The sequence below is a fragment of the Callospermophilus lateralis genome, chromosome 17, assembly GCF_048772815.1.
Source record: "Callospermophilus lateralis isolate mCalLat2 chromosome 17, mCalLat2.hap1, whole genome shotgun sequence".
Lineage (NCBI taxonomy): Eukaryota > Metazoa > Chordata > Mammalia > Rodentia > Sciuridae > Callospermophilus > Callospermophilus lateralis.
Window position 1 is genome coordinate 7,226,855 of NC_135321.1, and position 19,327 is coordinate 7,246,181.

General features: G+C 34.1%; 1 protein-coding gene across 1 annotated transcript in view; it reads left to right on the forward strand.

Moving 5' to 3' along the window:
* The window catches only part of Rttn (rotatin), a 157,393-nt gene that overhangs the window by 65,865 nt on the left and 72,201 nt on the right, over positions 1–19,327 (forward strand). Inside the window, exons 26-28 of the mRNA XM_076837051.2 lie at positions 6,108–6,252; positions 14,969–15,123; positions 16,018–16,237. Coding sequence (XP_076693166.2) covers positions 6,108–6,252; positions 14,969–15,123; positions 16,018–16,237 — 520 coding nt within the window. The remainder of the gene's footprint in view (positions 1–6,107; positions 6,253–14,968; positions 15,124–16,017; positions 16,238–19,327) is intronic.

Here is a 19,327-nt window from a genome sequence, read left to right on the forward strand (position 1 = left end):
TAAAAAATTATATAAGCCTAAATTTAAAAAAAAACATAAAGGTATTAAATATGGGAAAGTCATCACTTTCTACAACATTTTACTCTTTATCTGTGCTCTTGAGGTTGTTCGTATCTACTATATCTGTTTTATGAAAATACTATAAAATTACATGTTACTTCGCCTTACGCTTTGGTTAGTTGTGCAAGATCTATCAGCCCTATTTTTTTTAACATTCTTGCCGGCCAAGGCAAGCATAAAATCTGCAGGTTCAACATATTTGATATGTTCCTGTTTGTCAAAAGAAAAAATTTATGGTAAAAGCCAATGATATTTTTTAAATCAGTGACCCTAAATTTTTTTTCTTTGTGAATTCAAATTGTAAAATTAGTATACAACTATTTGAAGCAAAACTCTCAAAGTGGGGATCAATGGAAGCCCCTAGGCAGTTCAGATTGGTCAGTAGCAATAACTCTATGTGAGCATCACATTAGATTTTCCCAGGTCTAACCTAAGAGGAGAGTACAGAGTGTGTTTATGTTACAGAGTGTGTCTGTGTTATGTACAATCGGCCCTCTGTATATACAGGTCTATACTCAGGGAGTCAACCAATAGCAGATTGAAAATTCTAAAAAAAGTGTTTGTACTGAACAAAATCAGACTTTTTTTCTTATTATTTTCTAATACAGTGTAATAAAACTGTATAAATAGTGTTTAATTCATATTTGGTATTAAAATTAATCAAGAGGTAATTTAATGTATACTGGAGAATGTTCCTAGGGTTTATGCAAATTCTGTGCCACTTTATACAAAGGTTGGAGTGTCTGAAGATTTTGATATCTGCAGGGAGTTCTGGAATAAATCCCTCATGGATGCTGAGGGACAATTATATTTTTTCTTTTTCATTTTGCTTATAGGTTCATGTTTATTCACTGTAATATTGACACTGCTGCCTAATTTATAAAACAAACTCATGGATTTCTGCTGCAGTGTTTTAGTAAGAAATGTAACAAAAATATATATCACAGATTTTTACCTTTTTATGAAATATTAGAAAAATTTTACTTACAGAAATATGTGTATAGAAGGAACTTTGGGAACTCATCTAGTTTTGCATTTATTCAGCTGAAGGAACATCACTTTTTTAACCAGTTAGCTAAGATGAACCAACACTGTAGAGGAAAAAAATGTGTGGAGAGAAAATTTCCTGTAAGATACGACTGTATAAATTACTGAGATCATTTTTTTACAAGCTTAAATTACATTTTTTTCTACTATATATAATGATTTCAAAATAGCTTTCTAGACAAAATAATGTACAGGAGCATGGTTGTGCTTGTTTGTATAAGTGGTGTGTGTGTGTGTGTGTGTGTGTGTGTGTGTGTGTATTTATTTATTTATTTTGGTACCAGGGATTGAACCCAGGCATGCTCAACCACTGAGCCACATCCCTTGCGCTTTTTATTTTATTTTGAGACAGGGTCTCACTAAATTGCTTAGGGCCCCATTAAATTGCCGAGGCTGGCTTTGAACTCATGATCCTCCTTCCTCAGTCTCCCAAGTTGCTGGGTGGTGTTTGCCCACCACACCTGGCTCAGTAAATATACTTTGAAGTTAATTTTAATAACGTATATATCCAAAAATGTATATATCCAAATGAATGTACCCCAAAAGGAGTCCTTACAGGAGTAAATACATATTAGAAAAATTCTGACTTTGCCCAGATATTTTTGAAATTGTCCTCTAAGGTCATTTAAGCAACAGATGTAAAGAAGTCTTATATTTTGAAGGCAAAATTAAGAAATAGATGATAGACTCAGCTTACTAGAATTTATAGTTAGAAATTTATCCTCGTTCAAGGGTTTCTGTTAATTTTGCATGTTTAATGTCTCTACCTCTTTCCTATTAAAAGTTCTTTTGCTACTGTTTTAGCTGAAGCTTTTACCAATTTCTGTGAAACAGGGAGTCTTATCCCTATTTCACTCATTGTGTTGTTTTCCGAATGATCCTTCTAGAAAACACGTTACCTCTGGCCTCTACTCCACGGCATGCTATATGGAGTTCAAACCCACTAGCATGACTTAGAAGGTCCTTTTTCATCTGGCATTTGCCTACCTTTTCAGCTGCATTTCTCAACTCTGACATTATTTTATGAACTACATATATCCAAGTTTTATGAAAGCATGTGAAGTTCTAGGGCATATACTACTGTTTTATGACTTCTTGCCTTTGTGCAGTTAACTCCATGGCTGTCTCATGAACATCTACTCATCTTTGAGCTTCAAGTCAAGATTCTTTTCCTTTGCAATGTGCAATTGTCGTGGAATTATAATTACCATAGTAATTATCTTGTGGCTGGCCTGCATTTCTTCTATAATTGTTAAAATTGTTTGAGTATTTGTCTTCTCTGCTTAGGTAGGTACCTGGTATTATTACATTCCTCTATCCTCCCATATGGCTCAAGGCATAGTATACAGTTGGCTCCTAAAAATGTAGGTTAGATGAGTCTGAGAGCTCTCAGAGTCCCTTTAGTCTAGCCATGTACTTGAAGAATTCCCTTCCATATATTCCTGTCTAGTGGCTATGAATTCTTGGCATGAATACCTCCTTTGAAGGATGGTCATTTTTTTTGAACTCTAATTATTACCATGTTCTTCCTACTTTTGAACTGCTACCTAGTAATTTCTGCCCATTAATTTGTTCATTATACTCACATGGAATAAATGCTATCTATATTCACATGTGATAACTCCAATTATTCCTATTCATAACTACAATTTCTTCTTTGTTATTCCTCAGATTCTAAATTCTTTCAGTACTTGCAGACTTTTGGCTTGTTCATACTGTTTTAGAAATCTTTCTGTATCCAGACATGATGTCTTTTGGAAGTTTGTGGTGTGGGATGGAGTGGAGGGGAAGAAAGGGTTATTGCTTCTTTTTCTTAGTTATTTCCGCCATTCAGAAGTATTTATTGATGACCCATCAGTTGCCAGACCCTTGTAGGAAATTGAGCAGTGAGGGAAGTTGGTTAAGAAATTGGTACAGTCCCTGCTGTACTGGAACTTGCCAAGAAGATAGCTAAACACGACCTCTCTTCTAAGGGATGGAGCAGTTTAGGGGCCAGGGTTTAAGCTAGGCCTCAACATACAAGTGGGATGGAAGCAACAGAGGTGCCAGACAAGGTCATAAGGCCTCAAGCCAGGAACTGAAGGCAGGTAGACAAGAGGTTGAGGTATGTGGGAGCTGGCATAAAATGAGGCTGCAGAGGTGATAGTGTATGTAAGATTACTATGGATGTCACAGAAGACCTTTTTTTTTTTTTAACTTAATTTTTATTGTAGGTTGTTCAAAACATTACATAGTTCTTGATATATCATATTTCACACTTTGATTCAAGTGGGATATGAACTCCCATTTTTACCCCATATACAGATTGCAGAATCACATCAGTTGCAGAACCATTGATTTACATATTGCCATTCTGGTGTCTGTTGTATTCTGCTGCCTTTCCTATCCTCTACTATCCCACCTCCCCCATCCCCTCCCCTCTTCTCTCTCTACCCCCTCTACTGTAATTCATTTCTCCCCCTTATATTTTTCCTCCTTTCCCCTCACTTCCTCTTGTATGTAATTTTGTATACCCCTGAGGGTCTCCTTCCATTTCCATGCAATTTCCCTTCTCTCTCCCTTTCCCTCCCACCTCTCATCCCTGTTTAATGTTAATCTTCTTCTCATGCTCTTCGTCCCTACTCTGTTCTTAGTTACTCTCCTTATATCAAAGAAGACATTTGGCATTTGTTTTTAAGGGATTGGCTAGCTTCACTTAGCATAATCTGCTCTAATGCCATCCATTTCCCTCCAAATTCTATGATTTTGTCATTTCTTAATGCAGAGTAATACTCCATTGTGTATAAATGCCACATTTTTTTTATCCATTCGTCTATTGAAGGGCATCTAGGTTGGTTCCACAGTCTTGCTATTGTGAATTGTGCTGCTATGAACATGGATGTAGCAGTGTCCCTATAGTGTGCTCTTTTTAGGTCTTTAGGGAATAGACCGAGTAGGGGAATAGCTGGATCAAATGGTGGTTCCATTCCGAGCTTTCCAAGAAATCTCCATACTGCTTTCCAAATTGGCCGCACCAATTTGCAGTCCCACCAGCAATGTACAAGAGTACCCTTTTCCCCACATCCTCGCCAGCACTTGTTGTTGTTTGACTTCATAATGGCTGCCAATCTTACTGGAGTGAGATGGTATCTTAGGGTGGTTTTGATTTGCATTTCTCTGACTGCTAGAGATGGTGAGCATTTTTTCATATACTTGTTGATTGATTGTATGTCCTCCTCTGAGAAATTTCTGTTCAGGTCCTTGGCCCATTTGTTGATTGGGTTATTTGTTATCTTATTGTCTAATTTTTTTAGTTCTTTGTATATTCTGGATATTAGGGCTCTGTCTGAAGTGTGAGGAGTAAAGATTTGTTCCCAGGACGTAGGCTCCCTATTTACCTCTCTTCTTGTTTCTTTTGCTGAGAAAAAACTTTTTAGTTTGAGTAAGTCCCATTTGTTGATTCTAGTTATTAACACTTGTGCTATGGGTGTCCTACTGAGGAATTTGGAGCCCGACCCCACAGTATGTAGATCATAGCCAACTTTTTCTTCTATCAGACGCCGTGTCTCTGATTTGATATCAAGTTCCTTGATCCACTTTGAGTTAACTTTTGTGCATGGCGAGAGAAAGGGATTCAGTTTCATTTTGTTGCATATGGATTTCCAGTTTTCCCAACACCATTTGTTGAAGATGCTATCCTTCTTCCATTGCATGCTTTTAGCCCCTTTATCAAATATAAGATAGTTGTAGTTTTGTGGATTGGTTCACAGAAGACCTTTTTAAAAATTTTTATGATTATTACATTTTATCTTGTTAGATCCTTTCTTTTGCTCTATCTTTTTGAAATATTTCATCTCAGTTTTTATAATCTGACACATCTTTTGAGCTGAATGTCATATTGGGGAGGTGAGATTTTAAATAAAAAAATGAAAGGAAAATATGACAAACCCCTGGGCTGGGGTTTGTGGCTCAGTAGTAGAGCACTGGCCTAGCTCATGTGAGGCACTGGGTTTGATCCTTGGCACCACATAAAAAAAAAAAAAAAAGAAAAAGAAAATAAAGAAAAAAAGAACAAAAAAGAAAGAAAAAAAGTAATAAAAATATTGTGTTCACCTACAACTAAAATATAAATATTTAAAAAATATTACAAACACCCTATTACTAACAAATATAGCCTAATGTGAGTGTTGGAGTGTTTATATTAGCATTTATGTTCTACTACTTGGTTGTTCTGTGACCATGGAAAAACTACATAACCATATCTTTGTCTGAGTTTTCTCATTTTTAAAATGGAGCTGTGAATTTAATGAAGATTGATAGATTACTGTGAAGTTCTAACAGAGTCTGGTGCAAGGTCAGTGTGCAGTAAGTGCTGGATATTGTAATTAGTATTATCATTACCTTTATTAATGTTTTGATGTAGTTACATTAGATTTTTTTAAAAGTAAAACATTACAGATAAAATTGAATCTTGTTATTCTCAATTATCTTTAGAACAAATCCAATTTTTTTGTTGACTCTCTTGTAGCAGATTTTTTTTTTTTTAAAGAATCTCAGGAAATTGGTATGTATCCTTAAGGACATCTTTACAAGACTTTTAGCTCCTCACTTTACTACTCTGTTCTTCCTAATTATTGAAAATTAAGTCTGAAACACTAATTCTTCTCATCTGTGAAACATGACACTTCCAGAATTAAAAAGCAACATTTGCAGCACAGTTAGAGGAAGTGTTTTTCTCTGTGGCATTCTTTTTGGTTCCTTTTCTAATTTAGTATTTTCTTTTGAGCTAATTCTTTCTTCCAGTTTTTTCAGTTTCTTGGGCACGTGTTTTCTCTACTACCAGCTGCATTATTGAAGGAGTTGCCCTGAGTCCTTCCTTTTGCATTTTCATAATCTAGGTTAGTGTCTCATAAGATAGCCTGCTCATGTGAAGTGTGTTGGGTGCGCATGTGTCTTATGAACAGTGGCAGCATGCGTATTTTAAAGAGCTAAAACTATTATTACTGTGTTTGTTATTATAGGTTTCTACAAGTGCTTCCTGCTTGTATTGAAGATGAGAAACTGCTAATAGATATCATACATTTTTTAAATAAGTTAATGAAGGAACAAAGAAAAAATCCGTCAGTAGAATTTCTAAACTGGATTCTAGAATTACTTCTCAGACATGTAAGTATTGTGAAAGAATTTGGATATTGAGTTTGAGAAGTGATGTTTTTATAGAAAAGGATAATCTTTACATGGCCTTTGCTTAGTAAAGTAGTTCTCATCTTGGAACAAATGACGTGTAGCAACATGGCCTTCCTGATATGACCGGGTTTACTAGATTTAATTCTGTAGAGCATCTGGGACCTTCAGTCTTCGTGTTTTAGTGAAATTTGTTCTATATGTGAGCTTTCTGCTGAAACTGTATTTTTAAGTGGGATTGCAGGGTGAGGGTGGGATTTAAATAGGTATGTGGAGAGATAAATAGCAAAGCTAGAAGGAAAGCAGGAGGGATATAGTTATTGTGAAGCTGGAAAGAATGAATAAACTGCTCAGGCTTTAATCTAATGTCACTGAAGTATCTGCCCTTCCAGCCCCCATTTCTCTCAGGGTTTTGCTCTGTTACAAGAGACTTAGTCAGAACCCATTTAGCTCACTCACTGTCTGTTGTTGGTCCCTCTCTGTCCATCTATGCATCTATTTGAAAATACCTTATCTATCTAATTAACTTACCAAAAATAACCCTTTGCAAAAATAATCAAGAAAACAATACAAAGAATTAGAAAATAAGGCCTAAACTGATTTAGAAAGTTACAGATCTTATAAGACAAATAGGCTCCATTATATATTAATATCTTTGCTTTGCTTAAAAAGATGATTCTCTGTAAAAATATTAAGTTTACATATTGAAAGTCAGAAATGCTAACCCTTAATGATTGTGTGTGTAAACAGCTTATTAAATGTTTATTATCATTTCCCTTATTGTAGACTGGTGGAACTGGGGGCTGTTTTGTTCATAATTGCATACCAGCATCTGCCGTAGTGCCTAACACATAGTAGACTCCCAATAAACATCTGTTACCTTAGTAATAAACATAGGACATTAAGGAAGATATGCAGGAAAAATAACCTTAATTTTATAACTTGTTCAAATATAATAAAATGGATATTACTGAATATGTTCAAGTTTACGCATCAAATATACTTATAGACGAAACTGAAATTATAATTCTGTGTCATTGGAGATGTGCGTGTGTGTGTGTGTGTGTGTGTGTGTGTGTGTGTGTGTGTTTTGATTTCTGTAGTTTGGTAAAGAGATAAATTGTTTAGAGTAAGGTGAAAACTTTTTTCATATTTGGGACTTGTGTGTTTCCTTTTCTGTGAAATGTCTTTTGTTATGTCCTTGAGGGTTCTGCCCTATAATTGCATTGTTTCTTTCTCCTCTTATCATAAATTAACGAGATTAATGCTTTAATAAGTGAATTCCAGGAACTTTTTTCCTTACTTGTCACTTATCTTCTGACCATGCTTTTGGTCTTTGGACTTCATTATCTTGCTTCCATCGAATCTACTGCTTTCATATCCTTGTTTCATTGTGTTGATTTTGCTTTCCATATCTTATAATAGTTACATTATATTCCATGACCTTAATTTCACATTTAGTCATAGTCCTACTGGTGTGTGTATCAGATCTGAGCACTTCTCATTGCTGACCATGCCAGGCTCTGACCTGCCACCCACCCCTGGGTAAACTGGGCCTTCAGGCTTCCACGTGTTCTACCTATGCTTTCCAAGATGGCGAGTCACATCATATCACTCCTCTATTCAAATTCTCCATGTGCTTCCTCTCTCACTCAGATAAAGCTCTAAAATACTAACTGTGGCCCAAGGTTTAGGCTTGATTCTGAGCATCTTCCTGACCTTCTGCCACCTCACTTCACACATTCTGTTCCAGCCACCATTTTTTCAGGCACTCACACACACTGCCTGAGCACTCTTGGATTTTCTTTTCTCTTTTGATGTCTGCAGGGTTAACATCCAAACTTAATTCAGTGTTCTATTCACATGTTGATCAGATAAGTCTTCTCTGATGATGGCATCTAATGTAGCACCCTCCATGCCTGTCTCCCTGACTTTTCTGCTATATTTTTCTTTATTGTACCTGTCACTCCCACCTATGTCTGTTCTTTTGAAAAAAAGCCAGGGCTCTTTTTCCATTTTTTAATCAGGTTGCTTATTTTCCTGCTGATGAATTGTTTTAATTCCTTATATGTTTTGGATATTAACTTCTCGTCAGTTATGAGGTTTGCAAATTCTTTATTCCATTCCATAGATTGACATTTCACTCTGTTTGTTATGTCTTTTGTTGCACCAGACCTTTTTATTTTGATGTAATCCCGTTTTTCCATGTTTGTTTTTGTTGCTTGTACTTTTGAGGTTATATTCTAAAAAGCTATTGCCTGACTAAAATCAATAGAAGTTTTTTTTAGTAGTTTTATAGTTTTCAGGTGTTATGTTTAAGATTTTAATCCATTTGAGTTAATTCATGTGTACCATGTAAAATAAAGGTGCAATTTTATTCTTCTGTACATGGATATTCACTTATTAAAGAGACTGTCCTTTGTCCATTGTGTGTTGATGACACCTTTGTCAAAAATCAATTAAATGCAAATATGTAGATTTATTTTAGGGCTGTTTATTCTTTTTCATTGGTTAGTATATCTGATTTTGTACTAGTAGTGTGCTATTTTGATTACTGTAGCTTTGTAGTGTATTTTGAATTTAGATCATGTGATGTTGTAGATTGCCCCTTTGAGCATCTTTTGTGGATTTTGTGAATTTTAGGATCATTTTTTTCTATTTTGATCAAAAATATCTTCAGAATTTTGATAGAGTTGTATTGAATCTGTAGACTACTTTGGATAGTATAAGTATTTTAACAATATTAATTCCCAAGCATTTTATTATTTTTTGTAGTTTTTTTATAAATGGGATTTTTATCTTGATTTCTTTGTTTATTACCACATAGAGACACTACTTATTTTTGTATGTTGATTTTTTTATTCTACAAATTTACTGAATTTATTAGTTCCAAAGTCTTTGGTGGAGGCCTCAGTGTTTTCTATATATGGGATGAAATTCTTTGTAAACAAAGATGATTAGGCTCCTTCCTTTTCAGTTTGGATGCCTTTCATTTCATTCTCTTGCCTAAATGCTCTTGCTGGGACTTCCAGTTCTGTGTTGAATAAAAATGGTAAGAGGTGGACTTTCTATCTTATTCCTGATATTAGAGGAAAAACTTTCATGTTTTCATTGTTGAGGATGATGATACTTGTGGGTTTGTTGTATGTGGCCTTGATTGTGTTGAGATACAGCATCCTTTAACTAATTTAGGTCAATATTTTTTTAATAAAAGGGAGTGGAATTTTGTCATGCTTTTTCTGCATCTATTGTGATGGTCATATGACTTTGTCTTTTATTCTGTTAATGGTGCTTTATTGCATTTTCATATTTGTGTATGTTGAATCATCCTTACATCCTTGGGATGATTTCCACTTGATCATGATGGATCATCCTTTTAATGTGCTGTTGAATTTGTTCAACAAATTAATATCAGTTAATATTTTGTTGAGGATTTTTATATTTTTATATCTGTATTCCTCAAGAATATTGACCTGTAATTTTCTTTTTTTGTCTTTTTCTTGCTTTGGTATCAGGGTAATTTTGGCCTCATAAAATGAGTTTGGAAGTATTCCCTCTTCTTTTTTCTTTATTTTCTGGAAGAACTTGAAAAGGCTTGGTGTTCTTTCTTTATAGGTTTAGTAGAATTTTGCAATGAAGCCAAGTCTTGGGCTTTTCTTTGATGAGAGACTTTTTATTATGGATTTCATCCCCTATGTAGTTTGAGTCTGTTTTTAGATTTTTCTATTTATTCATGATTCACTCTTGGTAGATTGTGTCTATCCATTTCTTCTAGGTCATCCAATTTTTTGGTTATACATTTCTATTTCTATTTTGTCAGTTGTAGTGTCTGCTCTTTCATTTCTCATTTTATTTGAATGTTCTGTCTTCATCTAGGTTATCTTTTCAAGAAACTTAGTTCTGTTGATCTTTTCTATTGTTTTTCTAGTCTATTTCATTTTTTTCTTTTACTGTCATTATTTTCTACCTTTTTGTTTTTTATTTATTTTATTTTTTAAAGTTATTGTTATTTTTTTTCTCGTTAGAACATCTCAGTAAAATAAAATTCCGGTTTATTGTTAGATAACATTGTTTCACACATACATCAAGCAGGCCAAAAAAAATAAACAGCAACTTCATAGATGGAAAGAAAGGAAGAAAAAAGAAACCTTTTTTATCTTTGGCCTTTTTAACTGTCTCATACAAAACAACTACTTATAATACAGCTAAAGTACTTAATGCCAAAAAAGTTACTGGAATGCTCAGAATAAGGTTATTTTGTTGTTGTTGCTTTTGCTTTTTTTAGTTATTTCCCTTCTTTGAGCTTATAATGAACATGGCCACACCACAAGTAAAGTCAAAGTGGGACAGAGGATACTCCAAAGGCTGGTTGGTTACCCGAGATCATTAAAAATGGCTGACCCCTGACGATATGTACAAAAATTTAAAATGTAAATAAAAAATACCAACATCACCCTCTTAAAAGTACTTTTAATTAAAAAAAAAAAAAAAAAGCTAGGCCTTGGAAGTTTTGGTTCTTTCTTTGCTTTCCTGTTGCAAATTCACATTGATTTTGGTCGGGTGGAGACTATGTGTCATCCTAGGATGGCACTGACTGTGTCCTCTCTGCAGAAGGTGACCACATTTAGATTCGGAGATGGGAAGTGGAGAGCGAATAGGTCAGAGTAGCCTCTTATTTGTAGTTTAACTTTTCCTTTTTTGCCATCTAGTCATCCTATCCATCTTCTGGTTCTTTGTGTCAGCGTCACCATCCCTGTCATCTGCAGCTGCCCATTTGCTGTAGCTGCCTCAGCCTTCTCGCCATCACCATCCTCGTCCTCTCCCTCCAGCTCATCCACAGCCTCCTGCTCCCCATTTTCCTCATTAGCATTACCACTAGCAGATGGCTCTTCCATTCTCTGCCTCCTCCACAACTTCCTCTTCCTCTGCTAAGTGCTTGGTGGTGGTCTGGGAGCTGGTGTCCACGCGGCCTGTGCTTGGTGGGCCCATGCATGTTGTGACATGGCGGGTTGAAGAGTGTGGGGTCTGTGACCATAGAGCCGCCAGAGCTGGGAAGGTGTTCCTAGCAGGAGCTGAACCCAGGAGCTGCAGGAACCATGCAAACGTGACTTTTCAGAGTAGCAGGTCTACCTTTTTAAAATTGGGAGCTTTGTTCTTATTTTTTTTTTGTTTCTCCAGGTATAACATAAAGATGTTTATTTGAGATGTTCTTTTTCATGTAAAGGTGTTTATTGATGTAAACATACCTCTTAGATTTGCGTTTGTATATCCCATAAGTTTTGGGTTATTTCGGATCCATTTTTCTTGTCTCTTGATATTTTAAATTATTTCTTTTTCTTTCTTTCTTTTTTTTTTTTATTGACACACTGGATGTTTAGAGCACGTTGCTTAATTTCCATGTAATTTGAGAATTTCCCTAAGTTTCTCTTTGTATTGACTTGTAGTTTTATGCCATTGTGATGGAAAAGATATTTGCTATGGTTTCAGTCTTGTTAAATTTGCTAATACTTTTAAAACCAAACATTTAAATGATTTGAATTTTATGGTATGGATTTTTTTGTAGTTATTAAAGTAAAATGAAATTCTTGCAAGATACCAGTTGATTGTAAAAAAGAATTTTTGGTACAATTAAATTTGTTTACATGGCTTTATATGGTGTCTAGCCTTTCTTTAGAAAATTTCTATTTTTTTCTTGTCATTTATTATTAGTAATGGTATAAATAATAATAATATTTTTAAGGGTGAGCCAAACAGACTTAAATAACCATCTACAAACAGGAGTGTTTACTTTCTAAATATCTTGACCAAGATTAAATTAGAAAGTGTTGTGTAATTGCAGATGGGTTAGGATAAAGAAAACTTGAAAATAAAAAATTAAGTTCCTTTTAAAGTTTTTTTTGTGTGAAATCGATACAATAAATAAAGAAAATATTATGTAAGAAAGTCAATAAAATAGAATATTCAAAGAAATTGTTTTGAATGTACAGATATGTGAAATGATATATAAAAAGCTATGATTGCAAAAACTAACAAAAGTACACAGATATGAATGCCCTATCTTTCAAAAAAAATGTTAATAGAAAGCAAAAAGAAAAATCAACTACCTTCCTGAGGGAAGATTTAGGAACTCTTGTGAAAATTTTATTTATGTGTTTTATCACAATATTTATTTATTACAAACATGCTGTAATTCTTGGACACCTTAGGAAGTTATTGCCCCACTATTCTATATCTTAACTTAATGGTATTTTGTTAACATAAAAAAAAAAAAAGCTAGAAGTGGTGAATTGAATATCATTCCTACCTGAATGAGTTTTTTGATGGAAATTCATAAAAGTGGTATATTATTTTTCTTTTTTTGTTGAGGCTGTTCAGGAATATGTAATATACATCTTTCTTGGCTGACTCTCATGTGACAAACTCGTGTGCAGAGTTCCTTGAGGGAATTGCATGCAGATCCTTTTGGCATAGGTTGCTGATGGATGTAAACTTGGATATGATGAGTGGTAACAGAGTGTGAATAAAGAAATGAGCTGTCATTACAGAAATTGTTTCCTTTTGGAGGTCAGCAGTGACAAAATGATGGCTTAAGTGGTTAATTTAAAATCAGGATTGAATACTAATGTCTAAAGACAAAAACACCTGGTATGATTAAACACTTGAGATCAATAGGCAGCAGTAGAGACGTCTGTTCTGCTCCTTGTACTTGAGGAATGGTAACTAATCCCAATTTTAAAATGATGTTGTTGAGGTTCACTGAATCTTAATAACATGGAAATTGAAGATGAAAAAAGGGGAGAACTCTTAGCAGATTATATGCAGAAAGTTGTTAATCTTAGATACATGCCTACTGTGTAAGTATAGTAATCAGTAGCTTCTACTTAATTTTTATCAGTATATAGAATTAATAATCTTCCCAAGATGAGGTTTGAATCTTAGTTCAAATAATTTGTTTATTTTGTCATTACTTATAGGAGTCCAAGGGTTGATTGTGAGTGATTGTGAGTCAGTCTTTGGTTTTTGGAATAAGATAACCATAGAAAATACATTAATATTTGTGATAGACTAAATGTGTATTTTGATTCTCTTTTTCATGTCAAACAGATTTTGTGGTTATGTTTTATGTAATTTTTCAAAGGCATTTCTTCCTCAAGATAAAAGTTGGGAAAAAATGCCGCAGTCTGGCTGGGCACAAATCACGAGCCACTGAAGCAGGAACAAACTTTATTTCTGAACTCCACCAGCACACTCCACACATGCTCCCCGGGAACTCTCCCGAACGCCACGCGGCTCCTCCAGGAACCACCAACCGGAAATCCCTCCTCCGGCACTTCCCCAACCAATGGGAACTCTCCGGGAATCCCCGAGAGAACTCCAAAGTAGCAGGCTGAGGTGGACAGCAGGTGTCTAATATTACAATTGAAAACACAGCTTAACATAACCATTATCATCTCAATGGCTTGCTGGCGTCACCTCTCAACCACTACTTTTGGCAAAAATGCCATGTGTCATCCTGACTCGGCTGTGGCCCTCAACAAAAAAATACTGCTTATATGTAAAAACAGTAAAACAAGTTAAAAACAAATATCCTTCCCCATCCTTTGCAAAAGCTCTCAATTATATTAAATATAGTTGTTATGCTTTATTGATCATATATATAATATAAACAATTTTTGGTTTTAAGTTTCTTCTCCCTGAAGGGAATGCAGTTTTTTTTTTTTTTTTTTACATTAAGTTCTTTTATATAAAGTCAGATTTCATAACAGCAGTGATTGCATTTGTATTTTCTTTATTATTGTGTGCTGTCATAGTCACTGGAGATACCTCCTGATGCTCAGGATGGAATGCTAACTGCCTTTGGAGGATGAGCTTCCTCTGCTCTCAGTATGGCTTTCCTTCTGTCTTTTGGCCCTTTCTTAAGAAAGAAATGAAGGTGCAAATCTTGAAGTTTAATTAGAAAGTTAACTGAAATCTTGTTTTCTTAGCCTAGTGCCAGTCACTTTAAGGTGATTAGTACATATTCTGTGTATCTCTTAATGCTTCTGGTTAACGCACAGTTTTCTACTCCCTCAGTAGGTTAGCAAGCTATTCACTATTTATTGATTGCTTTTATTAGGTGCCAGGCACAAAATAAACATTTAGTAAACATTTAGTCTATTACAAATATTAGTTATGGAATTTTGTGTTAGAAAAGTAGAAAATTATTATCTAGTAGTTAGGGTTGTAAATCTTTATAGGTAAAAGGTAATCAGATATTAAAATAAAGTTTTTGAAGAAATGTGGATCATACCATTAAGTAGAAAATATTATTTTAATAGTGTTTTTCACTTAGTATCATGTTTGCTTAAAATATATAATTAAAGTTGTTTACATTTCCACTTACAGAAACAGATGAAAGTATGTACCAATGTGGTGTGATTATGTGTGATTTTCTCTCATTGTGTTTTTTTCTGTTCTCAGTTTTCTATAACATATGCTTTCTTTTTGTTGAGATGACATATTAAACACCTGTTGAATTTAGAACATCTTTATTGATGCACTGAAGGCCCAGACCTACTAATTAGATAGTATAACTACCTATTAATTAGATAGTAAAACTTTTTAGTTCATCTAGAACCTAGGTAGTAACAAAAAATCTTTATAGGAAAAACATGTAGCTTAGAGAGTAAATATATTTTTAACAAATTTAATTTTTTAGAGCCCAAACCCACTCTTAGACCTGCTGGTTCTGACAGAGACTCAGGCACGAGAAGAAATAGATGACATCCGGACTGCTATCAGGCAGCAACTTCAGAAAGAACTGATTGCACTTTTCAATACCTTGCTTCTCAGTTTCATGGCAGTTACTGACAGGTATCATTTGTATTGTTGAAAGTTTGGGTACAATTATTCAAAATCTGCTTTTCCTCTGATTTTCAGAGATTTACTTCTTCTTTAAAATTAGGAGATATAAATACTTTGGTACTGATAGTTAAAATTAGTCTGCTTATTTGCATGTTGATGTATGTTACATTTAAAAAAACAGAACATTTATAATAGTGTCAGTTTGGTTACTTTGTTGTTGATCTGTGAGGAATTGAACTTGTAGGCTTTAGTATAGGTTCTTTGTATTTCTAAAATACTTTAAAAGCAATTGGATAGCAGATATATAAAAATTATGATCTTAAAAATCATATGCCTAATGGAATAGGTAATAATATAGTTAATAATCATCAATTTATATTTGAATTCATTCTTGACTACTTAATTTTAAGAATTTTATTTTTTGATAGAAAATATTCTATTGATTGATCTGTTTCTGACAGTCTTGCTTAATTATGTGTTAAAGTCATTGAAAGCTTTCATTTCCTTTTATTTTTCTACAAAAAAAGTTTTAGTCAATTAAAAATTAACAAGTTTTTCATGACACTGAAGGATTTAATACAGTTTTAATATATTCAAATTAAACTCATTTATAGTGTGAAATTATTTTTTTTCAATTTTTTTATGTCACTCTTGGATAACAGAACCAGTATCCATTTATGTATTTTAAATGTGATTGCTGCTTATATTTTGCATACATACTCTAGTTGATAGTTTCTCTAAACTTCTCTTGCAAAGCCTTGTTTTGAGAGGAAATGTTTTTTTGCCATTTTGTCTAGTTCATACCTTTCTAATATGTGGGAAACCCCCTGCAGCCAATAGGACAGCCCATTAAGTCTATAACTTTCTCTGTGGTTGATTTCCACCCCCTCTTTAAATGCATAGGAAATGCTTGGAACTTCTTTACGTTTTCCAAACACAGCTGGCTCTGAAACTACTCCAGTGCCTACGAGTCACAGATGCTCCTCATTTCTATGGCCTGCCTTCCCTTGAGCGGACATTACGAGGGATGGCTCACCTCACCTCATTTCAGGGATGGAGCTCACATTCTCCTCTCACAAGGCCACATGACATTTGCATGAAGTACTTGTCAGGTCTTCTGGAGGTAAGTAAAAATAACAGCCCCAAATGACAGCTATTTACTATTTACTGATTGCTTTTATTAGGTTCCAGGCACAAATGCATTATATTTTTATTTAACTCATCATAATGGTTAAATATTTTAGTTAATTTTATAAAAAATATGTACAGAAGATTACCCTGAGGAATACTCTCATTTTCAAGAAAAATTGAGGCTTACTTTAAATCTTTTCATTAGGGTAATTTATTTATTCATTTACTTTGTTAAACCATTTTAATTGTGAAATACAATACATGCAGAAAATACATAGCTCACTGAATTATCACATAGTGAACACCTCATGATTACCACCATGTCCAAAAGTACAGCTTAGCTGGAATCCCAGAAGTATTCATCATTCCTCAGTTGAATTCTATTTGTTCCTTTTGTAGAATGTATTTTGATTTTTTTTTTTTTGGATACTCCACTTCTTGGCATTTCTTGATAGTTTTACCATTTAAGTGTGTGTCTATGTATAAAATAATCTTTGATTTAAAAAAAAATTTGTGTCAGTGGTTTCTTTCAACATTATGCTTATAAGATTTATTAATTTTATTGCCTATAGGTGGAGTTTAATATTATTTTATATGGTATTATATGTACAACATTGTAGAAGTGTATTTAGCTTTTCGTTTTCTAATATTTTCAGCTCTAGTTACCTTCTAAGCATGTGCTTAATTATATTGTAGGGATTCTGATATATTCTGATTTCATCATCCTTTGGTTCAAAATATCTTCAATATGATGTAATAAGCACAACAATGATGTGGTTGTGCACCACCTGTAGAAGGACAGCATTGCCAATGTGCTCTGGCAATCTTGGATTTTGGCACTTGGGCCACATAGTCAAGGCCTCTCTCCCCAGCTGATCTGGCAGAATTTCCTTTAATCCTTTGGAACATGAGAACATGGGGGATTGTGAGAACTTCCAGGAAGTTGAGTGTCATTCCCATCATCATCTGTTAGAAGTCTGTCCTGACCTGTTTCTTATTCCTAGGCCCCAGGAAGTCTGGGCTTTCTGCTGCACTTCCCCAGGGTTACAGCTGTGGGGTACAGAGCATGGTTTGGGCTTTTTAGCAACAGAGCACTCTGCCACTTGCGGTACAATTGTCTGGCCTCTTTGTGCAGGGTTTACCTTGCACAAGGGACACTGGGAGTGGCACCTTTGGCTGTACTTGCAAACTGTTTATGTAATAAATTGAATCTTAAAATGGATCATTGTTTTCTTATTGGTCAAATCTGTCAGCTTAATTTTGCCTTCTAACCTTCACTGACAGCCAGAGATTGAAATCAATATCTGTATTAGGACTTTAGGAAAAAACTCTTGAGGAAGCAGTGTACAGTTATATTTTTAAAGGTGAATAAACTGATCCACAGCAAGTGGAATTCCAAAACTGGATTTTTTTTTTAACTAAATTTATCTATATCTTCCTACAATTTTTTTTTTTTTTTTGGTTTAGGTTTGTGGTTTATTTTTGTTAATTTTTTTATTTACAAATTCTGAATACTCATTAACATTTAATAAGAAATTTACTGTAGTCCCTTTAGTAAAAGAGATTTTATTTAAAAAATAATTATAAATATTGAAATAGGTAATACTGTTGGTATAGTAACGAATTGTTTCATTCCATGCTGCCAGGTGTCCATGGCCAGAAATACATGAATTTTCAAACATATTTTAGTTAAAAATTATAATGTTTTTTAAAAATGTATACATTCTAATGCATTTAAAATGTTATTCAACCTATAGGTATCTAATTTATAGCATTAGTTATAGTGTGATTTATAAATACTCCATTTATGAACCTTTTATTCAGTACATCTCTCTAAAAAGGGTTTTATCTATTTTTAGATCTGGGATATGCAAGGAACTACTATATATATGGCATACCACATATATATACAGTAATAATTGAAATGGAATTGTATTGTTTGTATTTGAAAACTATCTAAAGTACTTTTATTTTAAAAAATTGGGTAAGAAAGCTTTCCTTGGCGTACACACTGCTTCTGAATATAGCTATATTGCAAATATTAAAAATTAAAATGAGACATTTGTGGTATTGGAGAACAAAAGAACTTAGGTGTAGGTAAGAAATACAGGTAAAAGGCAGTAATCACATTCTCAGTTCAGTTATCTTTGAGATCATTAAAATCAGCACAGTTTATTAGAGGAGAAATAGATAAAAAGTATAGTTCCTATTTTATAATGTTTCATGAAAAGCTTGACTAACAAATCCTGATTTGGTATAAATGGGAATTTATTTCATGCTTTATAAACTATCTCGTGAAGAAAGTCTTTGTGTTTATATGACAGGAGAATAATGTAGATAAACCTCTCATATTTGTTAGAAATTATAGCAGAGTGACTTTTAATCTTGGGACTTTATGCTTAGTTTATTAGGTAAATAAGTACTACTGAATAAATTAGTCTTTTTAAGCATAAAGTAAGGCATATGTGCATGGACTTCAGAGCGAAGTCATTGTTGGTCCAGCTGTTTAGTTTCTTAGTAATTAAAGTGGATTCTATTGGACATAGTGACATACATCTGTAAACCCCCAGCAACTCAGGAAGCTGAAGCAGGAGGGTCACAAGGGTAAGGCCAGCCTCAGCAATTTAGCAAGGTCTGTCTAAAAGAGAAGTGGGTTGAGGGGAAACTGGGAGAGTGGCTTAGTGGTAGAGACGCTGAGAGCTCAATCCCTAGTACTGAAAGGCGGTGGGGGATGTGGGTGGAGGTTGGGGGGGCACACACACACTGATTACTTATTGCAAGGGAGCCATATTTCTAGATTATTTCAGTTTTGCACAGTGAAATTTGAATATAAATGTTGCTTTTTTTTTGTAGTGGTGAAGTGAGACTTAAACTGATTGTGATTAATTACGATGGTTAAGTTAACTATGGTAATTTAATCCTTAACATCAGATAAATGATGTATAATTCCAGAGATCTGACAAAAGGGTCAGATTAAAAGGAGATAATTCCAGAGTTCTTGGCTTGTCACTTTTAAACTAGAAATAAAATTATTGCATAGATATTAGGTATTTCCAGTGATGAATTAGAGATAAAGATGATA